Source organism: Notolepis coatsorum, assembly GCF_963971535.1.
Source record: "Notolepis coatsorum genome assembly, chromosome: 3".
In the NCBI taxonomy this organism is placed as follows: domain Eukaryota; kingdom Metazoa; phylum Chordata; class Actinopteri; order Aulopiformes; family Paralepididae; genus Notolepis; species Notolepis coatsorum.
In genome coordinates, this window is record NC_140167.1 from 32,619,810 (window position 1) to 32,643,752 (window position 23,943).

General features: G+C 44.2%; 1 protein-coding gene across 2 annotated transcripts in view; it reads right to left on the reverse strand.

Annotated features, from left to right (window-relative positions):
* akt1 (v-akt murine thymoma viral oncogene homolog 1) overlaps positions 1-23,943 on the reverse strand; it is a 69,995-nt gene that overhangs the window by 16,036 nt on the left and 30,016 nt on the right. For both annotated transcript variants that reach the window (XM_084310778.1, XM_084310779.1), the window contains 7 exons: positions 10,167-10,295; positions 7,619-7,730; positions 7,131-7,257; positions 4,742-4,873; positions 4,383-4,448; positions 3,331-3,399; positions 3,037-3,162 (listed from right to left, as the gene is read on the reverse strand). In XM_084310778.1, coding sequence (XP_084166904.1) covers positions 3,037-3,162; positions 3,331-3,399; positions 4,383-4,448; positions 4,742-4,873; positions 7,131-7,257; positions 7,619-7,730; positions 10,167-10,295 — 761 coding nt within the window. The remainder of the gene's footprint in view (positions 1-3,036; positions 3,163-3,330; positions 3,400-4,382; positions 4,449-4,741; positions 4,874-7,130; positions 7,258-7,618; positions 7,731-10,166; positions 10,296-23,943) is intronic.

Genomic DNA, 23,943 nt, shown 5'->3' on the forward strand with positions numbered 1-23,943 from the left:
GGTGCCAAGTGTGGAAACGTTCAGTTCGGTCGACGTGGAGTTGAATGGGATCAGCCATCTCCTTGTTTATGACCCGTCATTTAAACAGGTTATTACCTCGGATTAGAATCATCTGCAATTTGTTGCATTGTTAACTAGCTAACGTTTGATATATTGGTTGATGTATATTTCATCAGATAGCTTGTATATTTAGAATTTGAATACAGGCTTCAGTAGAACTGCCACCCTAGTCTGGCACCAAGCAGAGCATATAACGCTGGTATTCTGACGTGATGACCCTTCCTTCTTTTAGAGTTTCCTTGGTTATGGTCGAAGATGGAACAAGGTGTTTATTAACATCTTTATATCCTGGTTACCAAATATGTCTGTATACATGGAAACACGCATGTATTACCACGGAAACTTAACCACAAAACACAACCGTGGCGCAGACTATGAAACCCATCAGTGAACAGGATAAGCGGCCTCAGTATCCCAGTAAACCGCAGCGTATCCGAGCATTCGTGTCAGGATACATGCTTATGTCGGTTATATAAACGGGGTATGACATTTAAACGTGCTGACTGAATATAGGAATAATAAAACGTACGTTGTGTATAAGCAACTCGAACCCAGCGTCAGCAACAGTGATAAAACTGACAAACGGTGAGCGAGGCCTACTAGCTAATATCGCCAATGGCTTGGTTGTGTGGCCTTGTATTTCTCCCTCTCTCTCTCTCTCTCTCTCTCCCTCTCTCTGGGTTAAAGTCACTTGGCAGCTGTATTTCACACGTGGGCAGTAGCAGCAGCAGCAGCAGTTGCCCCGGCCAGCGTCAGCACATCATCCAATCCTGCTACCCTGGCATTTTCAGGAGAACCCTAACCCCAAGGGGAGAGGGAGGAGGAGGAGGAGGAGGCTGTGCTGACCTGGCTGGTACAGCTTCATCAGCTGTATGGAGCAAGGCTACAGATGCCTGATGAAACACCACCCACCCCTGCCACACACACACACCTGATCCTCCTAACCCCAACCCATCATAACCGTCACCGACTATAGTTGCTGCTGCACTTGACATCCCGTTCACTGAGATTCACTTTCCACAAACCCAAAGGAGCTATAGGTTTTTTAAACCTTAGGGTGCATTAAGTTCCATTACTCCAGGTCGTGGGTCCATTGTGTAGTGGGCGCCCATCTCCAACGCACCCTGTTCTTCCTCCAATCCTCCAGTCACAACTGTTGCTTCCATCGGATCAAGAGAAGAGGGCGTGGTTTGGGACAGGTCAATCACGTCTTAAAGAGCCTGGGTACCAGCAGGAGATGAATACATGCTCTCTAGCAGAGGTGTGGACTCGAGTTACATGTCAAAATAAATTGCAACAAATTGGCTCAAAGTAGTTTCCAAAGATGGACTTTTTTGACAATGTTAGAGTGACGCGAGTTGATGTCCTTTAGGGCATAGCCATTAAGAAAAAAGCTGAAAAAACATGGCACAAAATCAGGTAACTTCACAACTGCACGCAGACTTGCCATACTATTATATACTGTGTGCAAGAGCGGCCGATGCACCAGGGGGTGCTGGGTATTGTAGTTCTCTTGCTCAAACTGGTAAAGATAAGTGTAATTAATTTGAGTTAAACGCAGTGGTGTCTATATTATGGCTTTTGTATCGTGGCAACTGAAAAAATCTACAATGGGGACATTTTTATCTTTCGGTTGTTTTCCAAGACCAGCCAGGGAACAGGGTGGAGTTGACTGCAGAGCTCTATGACCATCTTTGCACTGCAGAGAAAAGTCCACAGGAATCAATGGATCTCCTGATGCAATGTATCTTGTGCAATAATAATTTTAAAACCAGACTATATATGGCTTCCCAATTGATGCTCCTTAATTTTTTTTTTTTTATATTTATTTACTGAAACAATCACAAGGCTTTGTTTTGAGAAGAGATTACTGGATCATCTTTAGTAGTTTTCTATTCTACAACATTAGATTGATGTAAAATTATAATGAAGACTTGTCATAGCCTCACTATTAGAGAAAGTATGTAACGCAAAGGTATTATGCGTATAAAAAGCATTACTGTGAAGAGCAAGTAATAATGTAACTTAATCACACTACATGTAATTGAGAATAACGTAATATGTAGTACATTACATTTTGAAAGTAACTTTCATAACACTGCTACTAAGTATTAGCCTACTCTGTTGTTTTAAACATTTTGAAATGGCACTGAATTGGGTAAAGAACACATTAAGACTTGTTTAGGACTCAAAACCCCAAGTTTCAGACTGGTGACTTGACTTGAGACTTGCCTGTCTTGACTTGTGGCTTGACTTGAGACTTGCCTGTCTTGACTTGTGACTTGAGACTTACATGTCTTGACTTGGGTCTTAAGTGTCAAGACTTCGACTCGGTAACCACCTCTGCCCTCAAGGGTGATTAGTTTACCGTCCCATAACGTTCTCATCGTCATGAATATCCAAACACCAGAACTAGACCGCCTCAAACGTTGAAAACGCTGAAATGCACACGGACACAGGCGCTGTATAAAAATACAGTTACACCAACAACGCCGCTGTCTGTTTTGCTGGAACGGGGAGTCGTCTGCGGGTTATTTCCGTCTAGCTGCAGTGAGTGTATGGAGCGTGCCTCCCCCCAGCTGCAGGCAGGTCTGGAGCCTGATCTGGGGGAGGCCGATCAATAAGCCCCTGGCTGCTGCTGCTGCTGCTGCTCTGGATAGATGGAAACCCTATTTATAACCAGCCAGGGGAGAAGCAGGGAGACAGAGCTGGAGAGAGAGAGGGAGAGAGACAGAGACAGAGAGAGAGACAGAGAGAGAGACAGAGAGAGAGAGAGGAGAGAGACAGAGAGAGGGAGAGAGAGACAGAGATAGGAGAGAGAGGCAGAGAGAGACAGAGATAGGAGAGAAAGAGAGAGAGTGTAGGAGATGGAAGGAGACAGAGGAAAATGACACTAAGTGGAGAGGTAGACTAGTGTGAGAGAGATAAATAAGAGATAGGAGAGAGAGAGAGAGAGAGAGAGTTCCCCTTGCCCACCTTCAGGTCCCGATAGACCACGTTCCTTTCGGCGTGCAGGTAATCCAGCGCCGACACTATCTCAGCCCCGTAGAACCGAGACCGCTCCTCCGAGAACACGCGGTCCCGAGAGAGATGGAAGAAAAGCTGTGGGTGGGGGGGTAAGGGAGATGGAGAAAGAGGAAGTTGGGAAGATTAAGGAGTTGGACGGAACAGGGAGAGGGAAGAAGTGTTAAGCGAGAGACAAGTTATAAATAGTTGGCCGTCACCCGATTGATTGGGAACCGGAGAGTCGTGTGTTTTGGAGCTGCTTACCTCGCCACCGTTTGCATACTCCATGACGAAGCACAATCGATCGTATGTCTGGAAGGAGTATTTCAGGCCCTATAGATTGGAGAACAAAAGAGCTTAACAAGGTAGAATGGTAGTAACGTTTTCCAGCTAACGTAAGAGGAAGCTGTCATTTAACCAGATAACAAGAGTGCTGAATTGCATCACGCTGAAATATGGTGTATTTAGCTTGTTCTACTGTATACTAACAGTTGTGTTTGATAAATAGCGAATAATTGTGAAAAATTACAACTCAATGCCGTTTGTGGTTTCCTTCGGTCATGACATGCTTTATCAGGGAGTATGTCTTGGATGGGGATGTGGTGGGGATTGATGTGTGGGGTGGGGACTGGCTGTTCCGGGGGGGTTCACATGCCTTCGAGCAACACTACTTATTGTACTTATTGTATGCCTATTCTTATGTCTGCACATTCTACATTGCACTACTTTTATACCTATTCTTATGTCTGCATTTTATACATTGTTTTTATTCTGTCGACTGTATGCCGATTTTATGCCTATGTTCATTTTATGATACTTGCTGTGGGGCACTTTGGGCTGTGGTCCATGTGTGAAGGGTGCTATATGGATAGAGTTATTATTTATTAATATTATATTATAAAACATGTATACAAAGTCTCGACAACATTGAAAATGAGGGGGACCTCAATTGTCCTTTTCGAGAATAAATAAAGATTTTAATGAATGAATTTGTTGAGGTTCTCCAAAGTCTGTTTAACGACAACTGCTGGTCCTATTCATTATATGTTACCATCACCAACCACTTGCAACAGACAACTGGGAGCCTTTTGAGTCAATGTGATGCACCTCAGCCTTGAAGGGTAGTTCATTGACAACAGTAAGTCCACCATCATTACAGGAGGCCCACGTCTATTGCAGCCTTTGTAAACACAACTCTCTTTCAAAACATTCCAAATAAAAACAATCTCCTGAATGGATGCTCCCGGGCCGGAGTGGAGAGGCTCCCGTAGTATCTCTGTTTGCTTTAGGTGTCTGGAGGAGGGGGCCGTGCTTACCGTCAAGAACGGATGCTTGGAGTTTTGGAGCACTCGGTTCTCTGTGAGTGTGTGCGCCACTTCATCCTAAAAAGAGATCACAAAGAGTGTTTGTTCCAACTCCTACAAACGCTAACCATTTAGATATTCCATTAATATGCCTCTCACAACCGCTAACTATTTAGATACCACCCCCCCAATTACTATACCTCCCACGCCGGCTAACCGTTTAGATATTCCATTACTACACCGCTCACAATGGCTAACCATTTAGATATTCCATTACTACACCTCTCACAACGGCTAAACGTTTAGATATTCCATTACTACACCTCCCTGCTGGTTTGTTCTGTGTGTTACTGGTCACCACCACTACTCACTTTCGCCACGATCACCTCCTTCTTTAGGATCTTCATGGCATAGTAGCGTCCCGTGGCCTTCTCCTTTACCAGAATGACTTTGCCAAAGGTGCCTTTTCCCAGGAGTTTGAGGTATTCAAAGTCGTGCATAGTCTGGGGAGCCATAGGAGGATAAAGTGGCATTAGGTTACAAACGGGAGGCATTAACAAACTTGTGCTCTAACTAGTCAAAGACACATAATCCTACTGACAACAACGCGGAAGCATTTAAAAAGGCGCTATTTCACCCACGCTGCAATTTCCACTCCTCTAATGGTTTGGGCCTATATGTGGCCCTGCATCTCATTCGACCCCAACTTGACCCCGACAGTGGCAAGAAAGCTGAAAACGGTTGCGTGGGGGACATCCAATCCGGTGGCCTTGGACCTTTGAGTCATGACTTGAGAACACATGTGAGGGTGGTGAGACCCCAGCGGACATGCTATCTAGTGCTAAGCCACTCACGACTGATGTTTTGGAAAGTGGCAGGGGGGGGGGGGGGGGGTAGCACGGCGGGGTGACATAGGGTAAAGGACATTTGAGGCAGGGTGGAAGAGGGGGGGGGGGGGGGGGGGGGGGGGTCGGGGAGCCAGGGAAAGATGTGTGATCAAGTACGGAGACAGAGTTATGGTGAGGGAGAGTAAAGGTCCAAACACCAAACAAAGCCCACAGAATTATCAAAGACCCCAACCACAAACTGTTTCAGCCTTCTGGCAAACGGTATCACAGCCTCAGGTTTCCCCCAGGCAGTAAGCACACACACACACAACCACGGGAACAACTAAACACACGCACATACAGTATGCACATCCACTGCAAGCAACACACTATATCCACACCATTAACACCGACTGTACCATATTGTTTTGTATATTTCATACAGTATTATATACTGCATTATATTTTCAATGCTACTTGAATGTTATTTCTATGCTGCTACTTTATACTACCTCAATTGCCATAGTGTATTCTATTTAATTGTATGTCTAATTTCTATTTCATTCTAAATTAATTCCATTGCTGCGGTTAGGTTGAGGAACTGAAACCTAAGAATTCCACTCTTCTGTACTCCTGTATAAGAAGAGGTGACAACAAAATAATGTGAATCTGAAACGCATGCAACAACAGTGTTGCCAGTTTATTCCAACAAACAAGAAAACGGAAGGCAGGGGCAGCTGGGTAGCACAGTGGACTAAGCACTCGCCTACCACCGCAGAGACTCTGGGATCGAATCCAGCTGTCAGCGGTACCTCCGGCTTGGTCAGACGTCCCTACTAACACAATTGGCAGTGTTAGTGGGTGGGAAGCCGATGGGGTATGTGTCCTGGTCGTTATAAATTGCAACTCCTACTGGTCGGTCGGGGCGCGTGTTCAGCAGGGAGGGGATCTGCGAGAAATAGCATGAACCTCCCAGTGAAACTCCTCGCTGTCAGGTGAAAAGAAGCATCTGGCGACTCCACGTGTATCGGAGGAGGCATGTGGTAGTTCTACACCCTCCACAGGCCGACAGTGGGGCAATGCGCGCAATGACCAGGAAGGGAATTGGCACAACGACTAAATTGGGATAAAAGAAATATAAATAAAAAAGCACACCCCCAAAATATATATATATATATATATATATTAGGGCTGTCAGTTTATCGCGTTAATTAGATTAATTAATTACACAGCAAATTATCACGTTATGAAAATTAACTAAAAATTAATTACATATATATATATTTTTTTTAATAATATATTTTTTTTATCTCATTCATTCCATAAGAACGTAGAATACACATTTACAGACTTTTTTTTTTTTAAATATGGTCCATTTGCATGTTCTTGGTATCTAATTCTAGGGACATCTATGGATCTCAGGGAATGTATTCAGAGTGTCAGAAATACTGTGTCTGTTACTAGGCTTGAGTAAATTGTAATGAACCAAATGAGAATATCAATAAAAAAAATTGTATCTTTGACTGTGAATAACACCATGCTCAAATTGACCAGACCTGATAAATCTAAGCAAATTAATAGATGGAAGATGATTAAACAGAAGGTTTTGTAGATACATGCAATTTGAAATATGATTATAGAATAATAGAATATCAGGCATAAAATGGTTATGCGATTAAAATGCGATTAATTAGATTAATTAATTACAAATCCTGTAATTAATTAGATAAAAAATTGTAATTGCCTGACAGCACTAATATATATATATATATAAACCATAAGGCAAAGATTCTTGTTGTGGTGTACCTGACCATACTATAAGGGTGGGTGGACTGAGGTATGGGACAGGGAATGATGTTAGGGGGACAGGGTGATGTCTGGGCTGAGACGGAGAGAGGCAGACATGCGAGGAGTGTGTGGTGGGGGTCCGTACCACTTTGAGTCGGGGTTTGGTCAGGTAGACCTCCATGTCCATGGGGTCCGGAGAGGAGTCCATCATCTCCTCCTCTTGCTTCTGCAGGCCGTCGGCCACCGCCTGGATGGCCTTGGTCCACTCCTCCCTGGGGGCGGAAGAGAGATTACATCACTCCCATTCACCGTGATGCAACCCCTCAGCAGCCCAGGCATGTAATTGCCATCTTATCAACAGGAAGTCAATTTTCAAAACTGTGAGGTCAGCCAACAGCCAGAGGACTCAAGTGAGTGCAAGTGGATGTGAGCGAATGAGTGTGTGTGTGTGTGTCTGCGTGTGTGTGTGTGTGAATAGAGCTGTTAAAGCAGTCAATTGCTTTCTAGTAACAAAGGCATGAGTTTCTTCTACATATACATTACATGAGTGTGTGCGTGTTTGCGTGTGTGCGAGTGAGTGAGTGTTGCCTAGCGTTGACGTTGTGTGAGCTGGAGGTGTGGGGGCTCACTTGCCTCTCCTCAGGGGTCTCCACATGGAAGGTGCGCTCGATGACAGTGGTCCACTGCAGGCAGCGGATGATGAATGTGTTGGGCTTGGGCCGTTCCGTCTTCATCAGCTGGCACTCTGACCAGAGAGAGAGAGGGGGGGGGGGAGAGAGAGGGAGAGAGGGGAGGGGAAGGGAGAGACAGACACACACGCAGTTACAGCCATTTATCTTTATCGCCACCCGAACAGACACTGCTGGAGCCGCCACTGGCCGCTCTGGAGCAGAACAGGTGCACTTTGGAGGAGGCAGGAGGCTCTGATCACCAACTTATTTATTATCAGAAAAGAAAATCAGCGCAAACTCACATGCCGAGTGACTTCGGTGCCGAGGTTTGTTCAGTTTGAAGACGTCTCAACCAGATAAACAACGTTATTTACAGTCCCTCTAGGAATTAGGGATGTTGTCCACCGCAAAATTCTATTTGATTCCATGGAAACATATCCACTTTTACAGCAAAACCCTTCACATCCTTTAAAAATGAAAGGGATTGCAGTTTTAACTAAATCATTTTATGACAATAAGCAGACTAGTCACAGAATTGATCAACAAGCTGGTTGGGCACTGCTACTTAATCCTGTGATTTGTAACTTTCTTTTTCATTAAAAATTTATATTTTTCTGTAAATAAATATAGAGACAGAGGGCGGCTACGTGGTGCAGTGGGCAAGGCGCTCACCACGAATACTGGAGACGCTGGGTTCGCCTGTTCGAGCCCAGCGCTCCACATTGCTTTCAGTTTAGCTGGTCGTCCGTACTAATACACATTGGCAGTATTAGGGGGTGGGAAACTGATGGGTGGGGATCGGGCGTTGTGGACAGCGACTCCTACAGGTCGGTTGGTGCGCCTGCGCAGTAGAATCAGGAAGCGATGGGGGCGGCGCCCCTCCAAAGCACAGACCCCTGATGCTGAACGATCACGCCGCGCAGGTGAAAAAAATGCGACTGCTGTTACCTCGAGTATCGGAGGGGACTCGTGCAATGTATGGCTTACACGTCCACATTACAGCCGGCTTGTGGGAGGCATGAAACAGCGTTCGAGACAGGGGAGGGTTGAATTGGATGATACGAAATTGGGATGGGATAAAAATAAAAAATTGGAGAAAAAAAGTGGATAAAAAAAAAAAATGGAGACAGGCAAGTTGCAATAATCAATCATAGATAAAAGTTGTGAAATACTGCATTGGAGGGACTGTTATGAGGCTCACAACAAACAACATGCCATGTTTGAAATATGTTCACGACAGACAACGTGGTCAACTTGATTTATACGCAGTTAAATAAAGAAATAAACTATTACTCACAACAGTGTTACAACAACTCCAACAGGATTTTGAAAACAGAGCTCTCCGCTCATCTCCTCCACATTAACATCTGTTCCCAAATGAAACATGTCAGCAGATACGTCAGGACGTGACACAAAATGGCCTCTGCCTGATGGATGGAGGATGTGGGAGTGGACCACCACTGTGATCCAACATGTCTCCGTCAGGGGGCGTCTGTGTAATCCGGTCGCCGCCATGTGTACTCTGTCGCGGGGGTCACAGCGGTGACAAACTGGAAGCCAGCGCGCTGATGGAGACGGAGCGTCGGAGCAGCGCCGGGATAAATAATTGAAATCAGGGCCAGCTAATAACGACTATAACTCAAGGGTGTCAGGGAGAAAACATTTTGTTTAACAAACAGTAGGCCATCTAATGGCTCTGCTCAGTCATCTGCTCGGCTTATCCTAGCGACTCAGTGGGAAGAGGAGACGTGATGGGCCGGGGCTTGGCATCTCTGCTGTGTTTTGACAGTACAGAAGAGCGAGAGATAAGAAAGATACAAGGGGGGGGGGGGGGGGGGGGGGGCGCAGTTGGGTAATGTTGAGTGTCTAAGCAGTCTCCTACCGCCGCAAGAGACCCGGGTTCAATTCCCGTCAGCGTTACCGGCAGGCTTGGTCAGTCGTCCCAACGAACGCGACGAAGCCAGTGAGGGTACGAGTCCTGGTCGTTCCGACTGGTTGGTTGGGGCGTCCCTGCCTGTTCAGTGGGGAGGGGATCTCGGGGAGATGGCGTGAACCTCCACGTGCGTTAAGCTCTCACAGGGAAACTCTTGGCTGTCAGGTGAATAAGAAGCGGCTGGCGACTCCACATGTATCGGGAGGTGGCATGTGGTCGCTCTACACCCAGACAGACAGTAGGGTAGCACAATGACCGGAAGGCAATTGGCATAATGACAGAATTGGGGATATGAGAGCATAGTACAAAATAGATGACATTGTACATGGGATGACATGTCAAACGTACTGGACTCAAACGCACAAACAAGGTGGTTGCGGGAGCTCTCAGAGGATGTTCACAGTCATAGCAGTGACATGGACCGATCGGGGGCCACAGAGTTACATTGTGAAGAAGAACGATTCATTCACTCTGTACACATCCTTCCGAGAAGGGATTCTTCCGTGAATTCAGTGAAAAATGTGAAAAAGAGCCCATACAAAATCACGAGAAGGTAAGAAAAACAAAAGACACTCACGTGCTACAGAGAAGTTGTTTAAGGGGGTCTCCAGCTGGTCCACATCTTGCGGCCGCTCCTTGTAGCCGATGAACGTACCGTCACTCTTGAGAAGAAAATACCTGGGCCTCCACGTCTTGATGTATTCTCCTGATAAGAGGACATTAGAAGATAAGGATTCATTAGAATACAATTCTAATGACCTGTTCCATACACGTCATTATAATTGTATGGAACAAATAAAGAGTAAAGACAAAAGGGGGAAAAAAGCCTGCTGTTAACAGCAATCTCCAAGTCAAGTAATTAATTTATAGGGCGGCTAAGTGGCGCAGTGGGCAAGGCGCTCGTCACTAATGCAGGAGATGCTGGGTTCGAGCCCAGCTCTCGGCATTGCTACCAGCTTGGCTGGTTGTTCATACTAACGCAATTGGCAGTGTTAGGGGTGGGAAGCTGGTGGGTGGGGATCGGACGTTGTGGACAGCGACTCCTACAGGTCGGTTGGTGCGCCTGCGCAGTAGAATCAGGAAGCAACGGGGGCGGCGTGTCCCTCCCACGCAGACCCCCGCCGCTGAGAGATCGCGCTGTGCAGGTGAAAAGATGCGACGGCTGCCTCCTCGTGTACCGGAGGGGACACGTGATGCAAGGCTTCGTCCACATTGCAGCCGGCCTGTGGGAGGCATGGCCTAACAGCGTTCGAGACAGGGGAGGGGAGAATTGGACAATACGAAATTGGGATGGGAGAAAAATAGTAATTTATTTATAAAGCACGTTTAAAAACTCAAGAGCCAAACAGTCAAAGCATAACAATTCAGAATACAAAATTACAAAAAGGCACAGTAGGACAAGACAGTACAATCAGACAATAAGACAACAGTAAGCAATTTAGCCAACACACGGATAGAGTAGCACAAAGTACAATAGAGCACACAGGGGACAGAAGAACACAAGAACAGATAAAAGGGGGAAGGGGCAAGATAAAATTGCATGTCCAATATGTAATAACTAATAGAAAATTAAAAAGAAACTTTTAATCTGTGCGCATGGCAATCTCGTTTACATTACAGTTCGCCGATGAGCGACGCACAGAGCTCTTCTTCCTCAAGGTTCACATCTCGCCTCCCAGACATGTGGACCACTTCCTGCTCCATCTCATTGCTATGCTGTTCACCTAGCTCTCCCCAAACATGACCACCTTGTCAGCCTCCAACGTTTATGTTAGGTCAGGGGCAGGACAAATGGTGGTTTCTGTCGGGAGTCAGGACCCGTTCCTCTGTCCCTTCTGTCCCCCCTTTCCACAACCTGCTCCCTATCCCAGACACTAGGGGCCCACGTTCCAAATGTTTTTATTCTTTTTATTATAATGCTTTCTTTCTCCATTGATCTTCAAAAAATAAAAATAAAAAAAAAGTTTATGAATAAGGTCAAGGAAAGTCACTGGGGAACGAGTCAGATTATTTTAGACACTCCAGAGCAAAAGAAAAAAGCGTAATCTTCATCCTAGCATGTCCATCTCGTTCACGTCATGCGAGCAAAGCGCAAATGTACGTCTCGCAGGCAAAACTCAATTTATTCCGGTGACGGTTGAGGAAACGTCGCGCCAGATGTTCCCCAGACGGGAAGAAAAAAAGAGAGAAAAAAACAAAACACAAACAGCTTACGCACTATAAGAGGCAGTGGCACACATTGAGTTGAGATTTGAATACTTATACAAGAGAAGAAGTGTAATTTATTTTTAATTATGGAGCTGCGTATTAACCCCACGCAGAGCTGGAGCAAGCTGTCCTTAATTGCCCCATTTCCTCTGACACAGACGTACGTAGTGTGTGTGTGTGTGTGTGTGTGTGTGTGTGTGTGTGTGTGTGTGTGTGTGTGTGTGTGTGTGTGTGTGTGTGTGTGTGAAGAGGGGGGGGGGGGGGGGGGGGGGTAGAAGTGGTAGGGGATCAGTCAATATGGGCTCCTGTTCCCTGCTTTCAGACACACACACACACAGACCACGGGCTCCAGCCTAATGAAACTGATCCCAGACCTGTCTGAGACAAAGCAGAATCCTTTTAACAGCTTCCAATCATGTCCCCTGTACTTAGCAGCATTCCTCTGTATAGATCATTCAAGGTGAGGTCTTGTGTTTTACAAGATTGATTGAATATCACTTTTCAACATCAGTCACTTGCAGGGACACCTCAGTTATATGGTTCCAACTTTTGCAGCCCGATCTCAATAGTATGAAGTGACCTCCTCTCAAGCCTCTCCACTGATTGGCTGCCGGGGCCATGTGGGAAATAATTGATAATCATAGGAATGATCAGGAATCAGGATGTTTTCCGCCTGATATCATATTTTCTCACATAATGCAAAAATCACACTTTCATACAGTATAATCATTACACTGAACTGCATTTGAATGTAAAGTGATAAGTCGCATTATTATTAAAAAAAATCTCATTTTGTGAGAAATTGTAAATAAGCTAAATTAGTCCTCATCACTGATTCAGACATCAGAATTACATACCACGATGCCACTACTTCACCCAATTATGATCCCGTTGAAAGACGACAATAACATCAGATTATCGCCAAGCCGCGTTTTCTTTTCCGGCATCATAGATGGAGTGTAGGGATGGGTACACAGTAAATTTCGCAGAGTAAATTTTACTCAAACTGAGTCCATTTGAGCCCAAGTGAGTAAAATGTGTACTCAGTTTGAGTAAAATTTACTCAGCGAAATTGACTGTGTGCCGTTCACATTTGAACCGATACCGGTACCCAACGGTACCTTTTTTCGGTACTTTAGTCTCTAAAAATGTAATCTACCTACCTCAGTTGTGAAAAAAAATCCAAACTTCAAATAACCACACTTTCGACCGTTTTCGGCTTGCCATTGCCCCGACTGCTTTGTTGTTGAATCAAGTTAAATCCTAGGTAAGCGTATATTGTGCGTGTGAACGTTGACATGAAAATAATTTATAAAAATAAAATAAAATAAGTGTAAAAATTATATATTTTTTAACAGTACCGACAACAGTATCCCACGTGAATTGATACTCGGTAGTACCGACGTGTTTCGGTAAGTACCTTTAAAAGTACCGAATTCGGTACCCATCCCTAATGGAGTGACAGGTTTTCATCACGCTGAAGACATAAAGGATGAGGAGGAAAGGAAAAGAGCAACTTCAGACGCTTTAAGACACGTTATCCCGGCTGGTCTGGGGCTGCATGCAGCAGGATGACACCTGAAGCACTGAGAGAGAATAGTGCGAGAGAACGGCCGAAAAGATCTGCGGATGCAAACTACCCACCATTGACGGTATATTCACCCCAATCACCCAAACCACTGTTTGTGTGGCAGACGGTACCGCAGTCTCAGGTCCACATCAAAAAGAACAGCTACTTCCACCAAGCAAACAAGACTACTGACGGACACACTCTGAATGAGCATGACATGAGCATACACACAAAAGCACCACCACACAAGCACACTGATATTTTGAGCCCCAAGCCTCGACACTTAGCGGTTATCCTATTATCACACTAGCGCTCGTCTCCCTATGCTTTCTCTCTCGTTGTTGCCGTTCTTAGCTCTATTCTATTTAAATCTTGTACCCCAGTTGCTATTGCATGTGCATATTTGTGTTTTATTAAACGTATATGTTCATACATACCAACTATTTCGCCTGTTTTATTCTCCACCCACCGATCATCCTTAGCAACACTACTATCACCGCCATCCAAGAAGGGGGATCCCCCCCTTGAACGGCCCTTCTAAGGTTTCTCTCCTCCACATTGTCTGCGGTGCTTTTTTCCTATTGCTAGGTTTTTAGTGAGTTTTTCCTTACCTTCGCTGGGGTATGTCTGGGAGTGTTGTTTTGGATTTCATGATGTTTTTTTTGTTTCTTCTTGACTTGTTTAATAAAGAAGACTTGTCCAGCCCATGGGGACATTCACCTGCTATTGCGGGCTTTACAAATACATTTGATTTGATTTGACTAAATGCACACACTGCTGCTAACATATACCTTGTATTGTATAGTTTGTATATATCTAACTATATTATTTAGTTTATAGTTTGTATAGATAGAATATATGTTGTGTACTGTGTTTACAAATCTACTACGGTTGAGGAGCCGGGAAAAACAAACATCTCCCATTTTTCTGATGTATGTACAGTACATTTAAAAAAGCTGCAACAATAAAATGATCTGAATCTGAAAGTGCCCCCAGAGACCTCCAGCACGGCACACAGCCATTAAACCCCAAATAAACACCTGGGTGTTAAAAACAAAACAAAAACACCCGATTTACTGCAACTGGCGAGGTGGCAGCACGAGAGAAAACATCTGCCCCCGAGCACAGTCTACTTTAGGCTCCAATCCGCAGCAGATGTCCAATGTCTGCTGCCATTTTTCATCATGGCACGGGAGGCAATTTTTCACCCAGGCCCCCGGTTCTGTGGAGTAAATGTTTTCACCACCAAAAGCTTGTTTAGAAATTAGCTCCACTTTGTCAGCTTTCAGATTTGCCGTTCTTACCGCCTTGCATACCTTGGAAAGCGACACATAAGCGGCAGCCTAATTGAAGTAGCCTATATACTGGTAAGAGGAAAGCCCGGTGGATTTCCCCAGCCCTCTGCGCTTAGTCAAACGTGATACAATTACGAGTGATGAGTCGTTTGTCTGTTTTTACACTGCGAGGCTCGCCAATCAACGGCCACATCAGTTATGCTCATACGCACAGGTCTCAGAGATATATCCAGCCCGATCTTGCTTAAAATATGTAAATAAAGTACTTATCGAACACAAGAGAAAGGTACATATTGTACGTGATGTTATAGCAGTACAGTAATATATCAAGGAAAATGTACAATGTGTACATAACATACTGTATTACAAATAAGTAATATTTCCAGGTCTTGCTCGAAAAAGAGATCTTTGATCTCAAGTGACTACCTGGTAAAATAAAGGTTAAATAAAAATATATTGTAATATATAGACCACAAGCATTGTTTGTTTGTTTTGTAATTTTGTCGATACGATAACATAATGTACATTATGTAAATGTTTTCCTGTGGTTGATTAGTAGTTTATTCCATTTTGATCACATGCTCTATGTGATTCATCACGACGGTAGCATCAATCAAAGAGGATTAAATTCCCTTACTTCAGCACAGCGGTGGTGGCGGACAGTGCGGATATGAAATGGGGACTCCAAACATTATTTTGAGCATTATTCAGCCCGTCCTATACTGTACCGTTCCACCTGCTTATTTAAAAACGTACTATCCGGACAAACTCAAAAGCATAACCAGCCCCACTGCCAGGATAATTGGTCTCCCCACACCCAACCTAGCAGACCTAAACAATAAGGCCATTGCAACCTCAATAGAACAGAACATCACACTCCATCACCACCTTACCCTACTGCTCTCCAGACGCAGGTACAGAACACTGGGGTACAGAAGGACCCGCTTTGGGAAAAGCCTGATCCTCGTAGCCATAGCCGCCTCAAACAGAAGGCCTCGCTGAACAGGCCTGAGTGTATACTGCCGTCCGACATTGTATGTTGTCACTGTGTGCTGTTGTTATGTACTATTCTGATACTGATATTCTCTGATGAGTACAGTGATGTGAAAAGGAACCCCCCCCCCGGGGACAACAAAGTCTAGTCTAAAACAGTCAAATGCAGGGCTGGGTATCGGCGTTGATTATCCAATCCCCATGGCACCAGGGGTGTAAAAAGTACTTTAAACCTACTGTATACATGAGAAGATCTAGCAAAGTACAGAAATATCAAGTCTCAAGTCTGAATCCCGAACCCACTGTATAACATGTTATATATACATGCATTAAAAATACGGAACCTTAATGGAGAACCACAACCTTTATTTTGTCTCGAAAATCAGTGAGAGTTCAAGAGTTAATTTCAGAGGATTTCAGGGAAATAAAGTACACAATAAATACAAGAGGACAACAACGCAGAAAGTCAATCAATAAAACAATTAGGGCTGTCTTAAATACTTCGAAGCTTCGTTCGATGGGCATGGGATTCGAATATGAAAATAAAATTCGATTTAAAAAAAAATATATATATATTGCAAAATCAACTCTGCCTCTCTTTGTTAACTACAACAAGCAATGCCGTTTGTTATTTAAGATGAGTGCTGTTTGTTATTTAAGATGAGGTCGGACTCTGCACTGACAGATTTGTGGTCATTGTGCTGCTTTTATAAAGCCTCAAATGACGGCTTACAATATTTCATGAAAGCAAAGTGTTTTGTTTGTCTAAGATTTAAAAAGGTTTCAACTTTACAGCACTGACAAAGTTGAACAAAGTGCTGTACAAGTCCCAAAAAATAAAAATAAATAAATATATATATATATATATATATATATATATATATATATATATATATTTCTTTTGTAATCTCGAAGCTTCGAATTCAAATCGAATCTCGGCCCCGAAGCTTCGAATTCCAAAAAGCATATCGAAGGTTAGCCCTAAAAACAATAAAAAGAAAACTGCAGACTGGGGTGAAACGATTGGTCATTAAAGATTTAAACTGTCCAAAGGATACTAAAGTATTGAGTTTTAAATGTACATTGCAAGAAGTTCCACGTGTCGGGGGCACAGAAGAGAAAAATATGATTTCCCCGAGTTCAGTGTAAACTCTGGGAGTCCGAAGTGTAAGCCAGTAATTGGAGTGAGTACCATGAGGTCCAGAGGACCAGTCCAAAAATGAAGTGATATAAGTCGGAAGATCTCCAACAATGGCTTTATATAGAAATAGATGCCAGTGCAACCTTATTGTACAGGATACAATGGTGAGTACTTTAACACTTTGAATGCAGACAACGTGTATTGTCGTCTTATCATGCCCCCCGTTGAGTGCCGACGACGTGTATTGTCGTTTGATTTTTTTATTAGCGATCTGAATTCATATTTCATCAACCGAGTCTCCCGTTGGTACAGCAGACCCTCTAGGAGCTCAGATGGGAAAAAACCGCCCCCTATCGTCTATCCCTGTGTAACTGCAGGTCAGTCGATTATACTGGGAGATCTCTGTGGGGGTGGCCAACTGGCTCCATTGTGCTGGCGAGCAGTCTGATGATGAGGGATCTGATCACGAGTTGGAAAGCAGCGTGGAATATATATTTACAGCAGCCAATAATCAATCAATAAACGTGATAGATATTTGGAATGGCGATCAGGAATTGGAATAATCTTTTTGGAGAACATCTGATCTAAGGTAAGGAGTCTATGTTAGCAGTCTTGGGGTAATCAGAGCTGTATTCACTGAGATATCAGCATGTGCCGTGTGTGTGTATGTGTGTGTGTGTGTGATCTTGAGGAAATGGATAATAGATTAGCGTGCATAAGTACACATATACTATCGATAATCTAGCGTTTATTTGAAAACGATTCATAAATAGGCCGACAAATGACAACATGTCTAGTGTATTTGAGAATATTCCAATAAATGCCGTTTATGGGGGAATCTTTCAATTTTCCGAAGATTTTCGAGAGAAAATCCAAAGAGAAAAGAGATAGCTTTTCGAAATGCTATAAAAAGGATATGAACAGATTAAAAAACAATCCGTTTCGACAATGTTGACTGCAAACAAGTCATTGATAAGCGACGGGCAGATTAGACACATAGCCATAATTTAAAACATAGATTATGCGTTTTTAACGCTAACATTGAAGTGGATGATGGCATTCAACGGGGTAAAAAGGTAAACAAGGCCGGCACTGATAGTGTTGACGGTCACCGGTGATAAATCGGAGGGCTGAGTGACATACAGAATCCAAGGGCTTAAGAACGGAAGCAGCAGCATGTCTATCAATCACATCTTCATAATCGAAGACTGATAGGAAAACTGCTTCAATCAATTACCCTCTTTCTGCTAATTATTGGGAAGCTGGTTCTGTACAAGAAGCCAATGCTTGCAGCATTACAACAACCCAGGTAAGAGTTTACACTGGGGCATGTTTAGAACATGACAACAACCGCCTGAAAAAGGCACAAAGCTCCCCTGCCAGCCCTTCTGACGCACACAGTGCCCACCAGAACTGGCACGAGATGGCATCCACTGTACCGCTGATGACGCAACTGTGTGTGGCATTCACCAGCAGGACATTCTTCCACACGGAGGTGGCCTCAGTCACACGGCTGTCATTGATATGGCAATGACCACACACAATGACAATGTATTAAGTAACTACACTATGAAAACAACTGTCACTCTACCCATGCAAGTCCTCTTATCAAGCGGCATTATGAATCAGACCCGACTCCGTCAAATAGAATTTTCAAATGTGGCGTTTATTTTAACCTCCTTGGAAGAGGCCTGCCAGCTAGGAGGGGTTTGCCATCAGGACAATTCTGATAAGTCAGGTAAGTTGTCAATCACAGAAAAGTATACAAAATAGACTTTAATATGCAGATTCTCCAAACTTTCAGACACACATTGAATACCACGACCACAACACCAGAGGGAGTTCCACAAATCATGTGCAACCCAGATTCGGCTCAAACAAGGGACTAAACACATTTCGCAATTATGCCACATCAATGTGGAACGCCCTACCCACAGCTGTAAAGGAATGTGAATCACTACCCACCTTCAAAACCACTCTCAAAGAGCACCTACGGGGAGGCTGCAATTCGAAACTGGCCCCCGTAAATGTCCGAACCCACCCTCCTACCCACCCTCTCCTAATGTACAGTTTCCTCCCCCTCGTATGTATATATTTTCTGTTAGGATCTCTGTTTAATGTGTATTTGCATATCTTGTATGTCACAAATGTAACAGTACTGTATATCAGTACTGTATATCTGTATGTCATAAATGTCTGTATATGTGTATGTTGTGTATAATAATTATAATTATAATGCAGGACCTCTTTAGAGACGTCTTTATTCGGCATGCAACGACATGGGACATGCAATGGGCGGCACACACACACAGGACTACACACACACGCATTGTCTTTCTCAGGGTCGCCGATGCGATTGAGCTCTGCGCTTAACCCATCCCGTCGTCCTTCCCCCCAAGGGCAGCCGGGAGCAGACAGGGCATCGGCGAGGTACCGTGTCCGGGGACCAATCCAAGTGCTCCTGCCCGTCTTCGTCAGGGACGCGACAGCGTCAGCGATCTGTTGTGCATGTTTTTCCATTGGGTTTCTCTTATCGGGGGGAACCCTTGCGAGCACGGGGAGAACATGCAAACTCCACACAGAAAGGCCTGGGAGATAGAGATACCCCACCTGTGTACCTGGCATCGTGGAAACCTGGTCCCCAAGCGGGAATCAAACCCTGGACCTTCTTGCTGTGAGGCGACAGTGTTAACCACTACACCACCATGTAGTTGTGTAGTGTGTATGTCATAAATGTCATTATGAATTGAAAATGGGGGACCCTGATGTAAACAAGACGAAAGTCTTTCTCTGGTCTGCATCCCCTTAACACATTGGGTGCCAACGACGAGAAATCTCGTTGTTGGCCGCCATGCGTTGAGTGCCAATGACGAGAAATCTCGTTATTTAATCGTTATTTCTTTTATTAGCGATATCCATTCATTTTTCATCCATCCAGCCTCACGTTATCATTGGGACTGGCTCTAAGCTCGAAAAGGGCAAATACCGCCCCCCATCGTCTCCCGGATGGTATTGCACCCATTGGAATGAAGTCAATGGAAATGCATGAGAAAAAAAAAACTCCGGGCTCCACATTTGACTTCTGAGCCATGTAACCTGAGACTATTGCATTCATTGAGCAACCAGTGTTGCGTTCCTCATATCAACACTGGTTGCACGCACGCTAATGACACCACGTGCACGCGCGCTCCCGGGCGCGTGCGCATAAATGTTCCCTCGCTTAAGCACAGACTAATTGCCTCTACGAATGGACACATTTCATTCACAAGTTCTGTGTGAATGTATCCGAGAACGTATTTAACACACCTGACGACCGGCGCTATTGATATGCAAGTAGCCCAGGTGGGTACTTATAGCAGCGCATTCCTGTGTGCACGCGTGTGCCGTGCACATCCGTGCGTGTGCGTGCACGCGCTTCTGCTCACAAAACTTTGGCTGCACTGCGTGCAACCCCGTCCCATGAGGAACGCATCACTGGAGGCAACCGAAAGCAGCGTGGATTATCTGTTTTGAGGTCTAACGTTGGATCAATAAACGCGATCGATATTTGGAATGGCGATCAGGAATTGGATTAATCTTTTTGCAGAACATCTGATGTGAAGTAAGGATTTTATTTTACCAGTCTTGGGGTAATCAGATGTTTTTTCACAGATTTCACAACGTGTCTCAAATGTGTGTATGTGTGTGTGTGTGTGTAACGTTTGCCCCAGGCAGGGCATAGATAATGGATTTTTCAGCCCGCTTCTCTAGCGTGCATAAGTACACATATACTATCGATAATCTAGTGTTTATTTGAAAACGATTCATAAATAGGCCGAAAAATGACAACGTGTTTTGTGTATTCCAGTAAAGGGCTATTTTCGGGGCGCCCAAGTGACAAACCATGTAACGCGCTGCGTCGCGGCACGGCCGACCCGGGTTCGATTCCCGGACCCGGCGTCATTTGCCGAATGTCTTCCCCCCACTCTGTCTCCCGCTCTTCCTCTCTCTCTCTCTACTGGACTGCCCAGTAGAAAAAAAGCGATAAACGCTAAAAAACAAATCTTTAAAAAAAAGGGCTATTTTCACGGATTTTTCTGGAATCACTAGAAATCTTCAAAACTATACTCGTATTCAAAACGGAAATGTACTGATGAAAAAACAATCCGTTTCGTACATGTTGACTGCAAGCAAGTCATTGATAAGCGAGGGTTGTATTAGACACATAATTTAAGATATAGTTTATGCATTTGCAAATATCCCCGTCCTCTCATTGACTAAAGCGCTGGCACTCAAGCGATAAATAGCGCACCCCCTGCTGGCAACCAATGTGTTAACAATTGTGTGTATTGAGCTGTACTGTATTGTACCCATTCTGCAATCTGTTAATAAAGTTTTCAATCAATCATCTTTTGTGGCCAGCTCCCACCCATCTAATCCTCCAATTGTGTAATTATTCTATTATTTAATACCACGTACGTCGACGTGGGACATTCAGAGCTGCATAAACCAGGTTAGGGCATGCGTCCACTTTAAGGCTCACATTTCCAGCAGAAAAACGCTGGCAGTGCGCTGGTAGTACTGTGTGGAGCGCTTGCGGTGAGAAAAAAAAAAACGCAGCGCGAGCCTTTTGTAGCTATGACAACGAGCTGTCAGTCACCAACCTACCTGATGACGAGAGAGAAAGAACTGTAGCGACACCTACATGACAGCCATCTTGTAATAATAACTTTTATCGTATTTTACCGCCGCGGTTTTGTACATATAGTATATTTTAATATACTTTATTGTATATTAATTATATATATATTGTTATTACCTGACACCACAGTTCGCCCTTTGCTTTTTTATTAGCTTTTTATTAGTGTATTCGTGTAGTTATTATTATTTGTGCCGTCTCTTGTGGGTAGACAGGCAGGCAGCTCCGGTGTCAGGTTACAAACAGAGTGGTAGATATGATAGGCTGTGATTGGTTGTCTGAAAAGACGCTCAGCGCATCGCTCTGAAAAGTTCAGAAAGTTTAAACTTTAAACGCTGTGTGCGGCCGCACAAAAAAGCTGAAAGGCGCTGAAAAAAGAAGCCGACTGCATACGCTCCCTCCCCATTGGGATACATTGAAAAAAGACGCTTGCGGTCATAAATATGAGGCAGGTGGACGCGGGCCCTTATGCTTCACCCAAGTTGATTATGAACAGCATCTTCTGTTATTGTTGTAAGCAGAGGGAGGGAGTTCAGGGAGTTAGATAAGCTCATCATGGTGGAATGTGACACCTAGGTTCCACCTCTGAACCCCTCCTGAGAACAGTGGAACGAGCCACTGTGGTGGTCATGGCATAATTCCCAATGGTGGAATTAAAACACACAGGAATTGTTAGTGTGATGGTCTTGCCGTCCCATATGTGACACATAATCATATTTTAACAATGAAAGACCAAGAGGTGAAGACGAGCGACTTATTATTCAAAATCTACACATCGACTATATTAATCATGTTTTATGGCTGTGCAATATACTGACAATTATCTTTTATAGTCAGTGTTGTCGTATTCTATGATTCCTTTTTACATTGTGAACAGTGGTACACAATTTTGTTGTCTAAATGAAAATGTATACTGAATTGTATATTACATTTCATGTGGATTCTATTCTATTTGCTACCATTAGCTCTAGCAGGTGTGTGTTTAAATGGTCTCTCTCTAGACAAAGAGGACATCCTGACTTCCTCATCTGGGACCGCAGACCAGGTCACATGACAGCTGTGGAAACGGCCACATCCGTCTCGTCTGTGTGTCTGTAACCTTCCCGCTCCAGTCTGCATCAACAACACACACAGATGACCCTCGTCAGTTTCCTATTTACACACGCTTCCTCTTTTCTGCTCTTCTCCATTCAGTTCTAACCACCGTTTCTCATTTGTTGACAAGGATTTAAAGTGAAAGTGACAACTAACACAATGAATATACAGTACTGCTTTTTTTCTATTCCATCGCTGATGTTGTCGTCGACTGTTTGAGAATGACCAAAGCCTAACTGGCATTCTCCTATGCAGAGAGTTGGACGACATTCCACTGTCAAACATCTCTGCCCAAACAGGAATTAAACTAACCAGTGCTACCTTTATTATTTCCCCTCAACATATTGAATAAATATAATATTATATTATTGTTCCCCCCATATTTGTTGTCTCTTTTATAAATAAGAACCGAAAAAAGTTGAAAAAAGTTAAATAATTCGATTTCACAGTGCCTTGTTTATTCACTGTATCCATGGAAACGATGCTGAACGGAACCATAAAAGTATGGCTTCCTTACGCGGAAAAGACATAGACCTATAGTCCGTTTACTTTTCTGATAACTAAATCACTGTCCAACTCATACATTTTCATGCAAGCTTAATCTTTGGTTATTAGTGATACTCTGTATACGTCTGTATACGCCCAAATCAAAGTTATAGCCAACCATTTGGTAAAAAAAAACATTGCTCTCTTGGGCAGAGGTGTTTAGCAGGCTGTGACGACGTTAGAGCTGTGAATCTTCACTGGCCTCACGATGCGATTACGATTCAGCTGTCCACGATTCGATTTTACGATGCAGCTCAATAATATATTACATCCTCAATTTTATAATATTAAATGGTAAATGGCTGCTTTTTTATATAGCGCTTTTATCCAAAGCGCTTTACAATTTGTTACTCACATTCGCACACCGACGGCGGAGGCAACCATGCAAGGTGCCAACCTGCTCATCGGGAGCAATTAGGGGTTAAGTGTCTTGCTCAAGGACACATCGACACGCTGCCCGGGAGAAGCAGGAATCAAACCGGGAACCTCCGGATTGCCCCACGACATTACCATTACTGCACATGGCTACTTTTTCATCAATTGAATTAATACAAGTCAGATAAGGGGCGGTCAGGTGGCGTAACGGAGATTGCGTTCGTCACCAACCCCGGAGCGTCTGGATTCGCCTGTTCGAATCCAGCTCACAGCTCCGGGGTTGTCACCAGCTTGGCTGGCCGTTCACACTAATACAATTGGCAGTATTAGAGGGTGGGAGAAGCTGGCGGGGTGGGTCCGGGTCGTTGTAAACAGCGACTCCTACAGTTCGGTCGGGGCGCCTGCTAAGCGCGGATAGGATCTAAGTGGGATAGTGTGATCCTTCCACACGCT